General features: G+C 29.0%; 1 protein-coding gene across 1 annotated transcript; it reads right to left on the bottom strand.

Annotated features, from left to right (window-relative positions):
- Positions 1-3,937: 3,937 nt before the first annotated feature.
- Positions 3,938-8,016, bottom strand: LOC127136060 (protein FAR-RED IMPAIRED RESPONSE 1-like). The gene is made up of 4 exons (XM_051062666.1): positions 7,896-8,016; positions 6,783-6,840; positions 4,633-4,870; positions 3,938-4,549 (listed from the first exon to the last, which is right to left on the bottom strand). The coding sequence occupies exons 1-4, from the start codon at positions 8,014-8,016 to the stop codon at positions 3,938-3,940; spliced, it is 1,029 nt and encodes a 342-aa protein (XP_050918623.1).
- Positions 8,017-9,059: the final 1,043 nt, after the last annotated feature.

Below are 9,059 nucleotides of genomic sequence, written 5' to 3'. Positions count from 1 at the left end.
TCAATCCCCTAAATCCAATGATACTAACTTGACAAAGTCAAATCAACCTTGGCCAAGGCCCAACAACAATAAGCAAACTCAAACAAGTCAATACAAATGGTCAACAAAATTTAATTGGCATTTAATCAATTAAAAATAATAAAATAGTACATTTAAATCAAATATGGTTTGTCCAATCCCTTAAATCTCATCAAAACACCAAAGAAATGGCCATGATATTTATCATAGGTCAAACAAGGTCAAAGGACCTTGGAGAATTTTTTTCATAATTTTTGGACATTTAAAAGTATTTTTAAACAATTAAAAACAAATGCAAAATCAATTAATTCATGAAAAATATTAATAATGATCCAAAAAATAATTTTAATTCAGAATATGAAAGAGAAAAATATTTGATTTTTTTTTTGGTGAAAGTCCCATATTTTTTGGATCAATATTGAATTTAATATGAATTATTGAAGAAAATGCAATTAAAATAAAAATTCAAAAAATCTAAATTACGTGGACCATCAAATCTCCCTCATTAATTAAGGTGGCACATCAGATGGTCCAAAGCGCGCTATCCACCATGGACCTTAGTCAGCACATGGCAAATGTGGTATTCAAAACCAACGCTCAGGATTAGAACAGAACACATGGATCCTGGGGTTCAGATGCTAGCCAACTCATTGCCGGAGCCAGAGCTCCGGTCATCTTCTCCGGTGGACCTCACCGGATTGGTCCACCATGAACCATCACCATAAAGAAAAACAAGGACATGATCTTGAAGAAAAAATGACACTGAGCTCGAATCTGACCTCCATTCACTCCAATTCCAAATATATTGAGAGATACGTGGAATTGAAATTTGAGATACATGAACTGAGTTGCTTCAATTTGACCTCAAAGCAACTCAATCTTCTTGCCTACGTTGGTAGGACTTCAGACAACCAAAGAATCAATGGAATTAAGTAAGAATTTAAGAGAATCGAAGAGTTCAAAATTTCTGGAAAATACCTTCAATGTAGGTCTGGATTCGATGGATCTTGATCTTTCTTGTGCTTGGACTCACTCCACTTGCTTGCAGGAGAAGGATTGAATGGTTAAAAAAGCAATGGATTCCCGGAGAATTGAATTCCAAAACAGTGGAGATTCAAGCTCAAATTCAAGAGAATTTATCAGGCTTATCCTTTGAGAATTGAGGGTTTGAAGTGGGGGATCAAAGCTGGCACCAATCTGTATCAAATTCTGAGCAATTGAAGCTCTATTTATAGCTGAATTGGTTGATAATTGCACACTCACTTTCACTTTCCAAATTTGGCAAATGGTGATGCAATGGTGACGGGCGCGCATAGGCCCATGAAATGATTGCTTGAGGTCCAAAATTGAAGATCAGATGCTTTGAAGTAAGCTTGGATAGCAAGGCAAATGTACATTGATGCTTGAAGCTTGATCCTTGCCAAGTGATGTCACTCTGTTTAAGCCATGCGCAGCCTATGCATTTCATGTCCAAAGTGAATGAATTTGAGCTCTTTGGAAAGGTGAGATCAAGAGGAACAACTTTCATGTTCAACACTTTTTCATTTGGAGCTTAGAACTTGGATTAATTTGAGGTGGAAGTTTGGAAATTTTTGACATATCAAAAGTTTTCTAAGTGTCAAGCCATATGTCTCAATGTTCCACCTTGCTTAACGTTTTCTATGAGATTCAAATGAGAAATGTGTCTTCATAAAAGTTGTAACTCTCTCAAAGAACTTCAAAATGGTCACTAATTTCATGTCATTTGGATTAGAAATGATAGAGTTATGCATTTTTGAAGTTTGGAAAAATCACTTGATCAATGGTATAGGTCAAAAGTGACCTATAATGTAGCCTCATATCACATGCTCAAAAAAGTTGAATTAGCTCCCACTCCAAACATAAAAGTTGAATTAGACACATTGAATTTGATTGTGAAACTTGGAAATCTTTCATCTCATAAAAATTGAGCAAGTTATGGCCTTGGAAAGTTGACTTTCAAATTAGGGTTCAGACAAAATGACCTATAATGTTTCAACATAGAAAATGATTTTCCAAGCAAATTTAGATCTAGGTCTCAACATGAAAGTTTTTTGGAATGTCATTTAGAGTAAGTTTTCCCTTGGAATAATTTTCATATGATGAAAATTGTAGGAGATAGGGTCTTGGGAGACCCAGTTTTGATCAGATGAATCCATCTGGCCAACCACCATCAACCAACTTGCTAATTTCCAATTCTCTTGATTTTCTTGGCTCATGGTTGATCATATATGCATAATATGATGAATTTTGAAGCGTCCCTTTAGAAATTTGATCAATTGGTGAGATAGCTTGTTGGAGAAGTTACTCAGGATACCCAATCAAACTAGGGTTTCCAAGGCAAATCACCCTCAAACTCTTGAAGAAAACTTGATCAATATAACATGTAGAGATCATTAGGACTCATATATGATGTTCATAACCATTATTGAATCAATTCTTGGTTGTGCTCTTTGTTCATGAGGGTCTCAAACCCTAGATGCGATCTTGATGAATCAGTGAGATCATGCCCTACCTACAAAAGAGTTAGGCAAATGCAAAGACATATTTTTGGTATTTTGGTTAGTAAAAATGATAAAATGCAAGTATGATATAATCACAAAGTGCTTGGTGATCTCTCCCAAAACAAACCCAATGAAGGATGGGTAAGGAGGATGCCAAGGTATGATCCCAATGCTTAAGCTTATGATGGAATTACATGAGGGATCTTAGGGTCAAAATTGGGGTCTCACACTAGTTGGATAAAGATCAAGCTCATAGCTGAAATTTCGGACCGGTTCTTTAGAGAAGCGGTTAAAAAACGGTTTTCGATCAAAGATTCAAAATTTAAATAAAGGAGGGAATTTCACCTTCGTCAGAAACCGCAAGAGCACACGTGGAGCAGGATGAACGAATGCGCGCATGCAGGGCGCCACGTGTATCGACGTGATTGAAGGACCATCAAAGCGGTTATTTCGATCCAGTATAAATATAAGTTCTTAGTGTTAGAAAAGTATGTGTCAAATTGTGTATAAAATCTGTAAATTTACTGAGTATTCGTGTGAAGAAGAATTGTAAAACGCAGAATGTACGTTGTCTACACCATTGTTATTTATTTCAAAGCAATATAAATTTGTCTTTACTTTCTTTCCAAAAACATACTTCCTTGCTTCTTCCTTTCGAACACTTTATTTTTACTTTGTAATTTGCAATTTTAAAATCCTTTCGTTCCTTTCCCTACATTCAACGTTTACTTTACAGTCTCTAGATTCCAGTACTTGCAAACTTTACTTTACCATTTTAAATCCTTTATAATTCCTATCGTTTACTTCATTTTTCTTTACTAGTTCTAAACGCTGATTTAAGATCTTTTTCATTCAAGTCCCCTTTGTCCTTAATTTTCTTTCAAACTCTGATCCGACTTTTAGTCTTGATCATTTGTCACTACCACATTTACAAAACACTTAGCACATGTCCTAGGATCAATCTGATCGATCCTGCGAGCAACCAAATTTAGAAATTTGGAAGATCAGCGGCTGTTTACCAATTTTCAAGGTAAACAGTAGTTGACATACCAACCTAAAAATATTTCCTTAACAAAGTTGGTGCTCACCTATGACGCTCAATATACAACCCACCCAACGAATGATTTTCTTGGAGATCAAAATTTTCTATGAACGAACACCATTTTTGTTCAGAACTAGTTGTTGTAAATGTATCATAGACTGCTTCTTTCATTGCATACTTGATCCTTTCGTATTCACCATATCCACTAAGGTTTTCTAGATTTTTTTCTCTTCATTATATGCCATAAACACCATCTATGACGAGTTGTAGGGAAGACTAACTCAATAGCATTTTTCGTAGCCTTACATTGATCGGTCACAATACCCAAAAGTGCTTTTTCTAGCATACGACGAAGTCATAACTTAAATAGCCATACAAAAGAATCTGTGTCTTCACTTGATAGTAGTCCACAACCAAGTAATGTTGATTGACCATGGTGATTCACACCCACGAATGTAGAAAAAGGCATGTCATACTTGTTAGTCAAGTATGTTGTGTAAAAAGTTACAACATCTCCAAAATATTCGTAAGCGGCTCTACTTCTTGTATCGACCCAAAATACATTCCTCACATGAAAATCATCATCAAAATCTATGTCATAGAAGAAATTTGTATTTTGTTCCCTCATTTTACAAAAATAACTAATCAAAGCCTTACCATCACCTTCTTTTCCAATCACACGATGCTCTTTGTTAATATAATTCCTCACATCTTTTTCACAAAAAGGAATATTTTCATGTTCTCTTGCATCTTTAACAAGCGATTGAAAAGTCTTGTTGATCCTTACTCCCGCATCATCATTGATTTGGATTGTTCTCCTCACATGTAAGTTTATTTTCTTATTAGCCTTGAAAAATCTTTCTTTTGTAGGGCTAGTCTCATGAGAATGGTTAGGTTCAAATTGTGTAATGTACCGCAAACCATCTTGTTTCAATTTATACAAATCTTGGCAGGATAATTTCTCTCTCTAGATGGTAGTGTCTTTAACGTGCATGAAATTTTTGAAATGTTAGAGCCCTTTCTTGAACATGAAAGTATTAGGTAGTTAACCTCCCCGTCATCTTCTTTTTTTGATGATCTAATCCTCCATCCAAACCCCTTTTTTAAAGTATACTCTTGATAATATGTTTTAACTTCCTCTAGACAAGAAAAACACATCCCAATTGCAGGAACCCAAAGTGAGTCATCATCATCACCATCACAATCACCGGGATCAACTTCTACATCTTCCCCTTGACTACTACCACATTCTATAAAAAGGCTTGAACTGTCCATTTTGACACAAAAACTGTACAAAAAATTTCAATGTTATGTATAATATAAATTTATAACAATGTTGGTTAATACTTAATAGCATTCAAAATTATGGTTAACTAGTAAATAACCCGCGCGTTGCGCGATTGATCTATAATATATTAATGTCATTTTATATGAAATTTTAAACTTCATCAAAATTTTAGATTGTTTTTATTGAGTAATTTTTAAATAATTATATTTGAATAATTATTATATGTAGTTTTATAAATACATATTTGAAAAAAAGTTGAATTTTAAGAGTAATAGAGAAAAACAATTTATTATTATGATAGAATTTTTTTTAGTGAATTTATTTGAATAACTATTATATGAGTTTATTAGGACATTTGAGAATAACTTAAATTTTAAGGCGTAATAAAAAAGACCGATGTAATTGTAAATAATATAACTAGTAAAGGACCCGTGCGTTCGCACGGGTCGCGCAAGTGCAATAATTAATTTTAAAAAAATTAAAATATAATATATATATATATATATATATATATATATATATATATATATATATATATATATATATATATATATATATATGGTTGGATCAACGTACACAAATTTATTGGATAAGAGTTTTTTTTAATGTAATGGATGTTAAATGATCAATAAATGGGTTCAAAAACTTTCCACAAATAACTTTTTCCAGTTTGGGACATAATAAAGTAAAACATTATTAATTTATAGTAATATAATTTGCTTAATTTTTTTGTATACTATATTAAGGAAATAATCAAAAAATATAATACACAAATATTTTTACAATTTATTGATATAGATATATAATAAACATTCCATTGTTAATGTTATGAATAAACATTCTATTTATCATTGAGATTTTGACATAAGAAATAAAAATATATTTATTAGTAATGGATGAAATTTTCCAATCTGTTACTAATTTGAGGTATAAAAGCGCAAATATTAACCTTCATAATAAATGATTATTTAACCAAAATACATAAACCATGTAAAAGAAATACCAAAACCTCATTTGTTTTAAAATATAGTAATGAATACTACCAAATGTTGAAATTAATTACAATTGATACAGTAAGGTTTAAATGCAACAAAAGATATTGAAACAAAAGGTTCACAATTTTAGTTAAAATTGTGAGAAATAAGTCCAGCAACAAAAATGATTTAACTTCGTACAATTCTTTGGTCCTTAAAAAACTGGGTTTATACAAAACCTGCCCGCAACCTTTTAGGAAGTGATGATTCAAAACCTGTCCGCAACCTTAAAAAACTACAATAATAACTAATTTGATTTCAGGATATTGATTTCATTTTGGAATGATAAGATTGCAACAACAATAAAATAACGGTAATATTTTTTAGTAGTATAAATAGGTAATTTATTTTATCATATTTTTCACTCACATCTAGTCTAAATTTGACCAATTTATTTTATTTAATTTTAATTTTTGTGTGTACACATTTCATTTGAAAATGAAGCTCAATCAACATAACACATGCTCCAATTTTATGCAAAATGATGGAAGTCCTCTTTGTATCCCAAATCAACAAAACACCCCATATTTTGGAAATCCACCTCTTATTCCAAATCCACACCATAATTCAAGATTTCAAAATTCTCTTTTTATCCCAAATCCATAAAATAATTCACCCATTGGAAATTACTCATATCATACATCACCTTACCCAATTAAAAATTCTCTTTTAATGTATTTTGATATATTTGAATCAATTTTTTAATTATATTTTATATAATATATAGTGGGATTTAGTGGAGCCTATTTTCTTAGCCCACTTTAATTATTTACAATCATTTTCTTGTACAACTAAATGTATAAAGAATTGATATTCTTATTGATTTATTACAAATCATGCATAACATTAATTATCTTACGGCTGAATTATTTTAATACTTCACAGAATCAACATTTCTACTCATTTTCACTGGAAAAAATTCAAAAATTAATGTAACTGCAAATTTAGATGATTATAAAATTACAAAACTAATAACCTGGAAAAAGAAGAGTATATAAATTTGATAGAGGTGTGTGGCGAAATGCTGAAAAGGATCCAACCTTTGATGTTACACATATATAACATCGTTTTGATTGTATAATTATATGTTATTAAATTATAACTTTAAATTAAAAATAACTATTTAATATAGTTGATTAATATTAATTGAGTAATTTAATATTATTGTTAATTTATCTACCAATTAATTATTATTATTATTATTATTATTGATATTTACCCGCCATATATGATAAGAATATTTTTAAAATTTAAACAGTATATTTATTATTTGATTTGATTTAATTTAATTGAGATCCAAACTCTATAAATTAAAATCGGTTACTTATTATGAACAATAATATAGGGTCATTCCAATGTCAATCTATTATTAATTGAATTTTACATAGATGTAATTTTGCAATAACACGCTGGCATATTGAATCTTATACCACTGTTATCTTTGTACTAACATATTTTATCCTTTCAACAGAATAATTATAGTAAATACGTACATTCTGTATACCGAATTATAATAAAAATGTATTAAAATCAAAAGCAATAAAACTGTTTACAGTAAATAAAAATATAGAATAACATCTTAAAATTCTATTCTATTTGATTATTCATTTACTTATTACTAATTTATTTATTATATAAAAATATATCAAATAAAATTTTAAATATATGTTGTGTCATTAGCATTTATTTCAACTTTTGATTTATTATTGATTTTTTATTTCAATGAATTTTTCTTTAAATATTTATGATCATGAAGAAATTAGACTATATTTTAAATATACAGAATGAATTTATAAAATATGTTATAAAGGATAATTATATGTTATTTGGATCTCAATTAAATGAAATCAAATCAAATAATAAATATACTATTTAAATGATCTAATCCTCCATCCAAACCGCTTTTTTCGATGATCTAATCCTCCATCCAAACCCCTTTTTTAAAGTATACTCTTGATAATATGTTTTAACTTCCTCTAGACAAGAAAAACACATCCCAATTGCAGGAACCCAAAGTGAGTCATCATCATCACCATCACAATCACCGGGATCAACTTCTACATCTTCCCCTTGACTACTACCACATTCTATAAAAAGGCTTGAACTGTCCATTGTGACACAAAAACTGTACAAAAAATTTCAATGTTATGTATAATATAAATTTATAACAACGTTGGTTAATACTTAATAGCATTCAAAATTATGGTTAACTAGTAAATAACCCGCGCGTTGCGCGATTGATCTATAATATATTAATGTCATTTTATATGAAATTTTAAACTTCATCAAAATTTTAGATTGTTTTTATTGAGTAATTTTTAAATAATTATATTTGAATAATTATTATATGTAGTTTTATAAATACATATTTGAAAAAAAGTTGAATTTTAAGAGTAATAGAGAAAAACAATTTATTATTATGATAGAATTTTTTTTAGTGAATTTATTTGAATAACTATTATATGAGTTTATTAGGACATTTGAGAATAACTTAAATTTTAAGGCGTAATAAAAAAGACCGATGTAATTGTAAATAATATAATAATTATACTAAATTTTATCTTGTATCTTAAAAATTTAATGATTTTAATGATTGAGTATTAGATAATAGAATAATTTTATGGTTAAATTTATAATTTAGTTTAATTTATTTTTATTCAAAGAGAATAATTGATTGATTCGCAATTACAAAGCCATAATAATTATACTAAAATATAATGAAAAAAACACTTTCAAATTTTTTAATATTATATTAATTGTTGAGTTAGAAATTGGAATTGTAGATAATTATTATCAATAATAAGTAAGAAATATAATTTCAAAATTTCTAATAGTCCTTAAATAGGTTGAGGATTTAGATTGATAGATAATTAGTAATTAGTGAAAAATTGAGATACTAACTACAAAATTAAAATTTTGATTGGTAGATAATGTCACTAATATTGTAAAATGGAATTTTCGTTTTATTTAGAGTCAGAATTTGAATTGATGAATAATTAAAATAGTGAGAAATGAACTTTAATTTTTTAATAAGTCATTAATGATTAAATATGAAGGTAGAATCATAGATTATTACTGGCCACAATTAGAAAGAAATAAAAAATAAAACTTCATAACAATTGAAACAAAAATTAAATATTATCTATATGCACTAA

Source organism: Lathyrus oleraceus, chromosome 4 (assembly GCF_024323335.1).
Source record: "Lathyrus oleraceus cultivar Zhongwan6 chromosome 4, CAAS_Psat_ZW6_1.0, whole genome shotgun sequence".
NCBI classification, from domain to species: Eukaryota; Viridiplantae; Streptophyta; class Magnoliopsida; order Fabales; family Fabaceae; genus Lathyrus; species Lathyrus oleraceus.
Note: the sequence above shows the minus strand (reverse complement) of the source record. Positions and strands in the feature narration are given on the sequence as shown.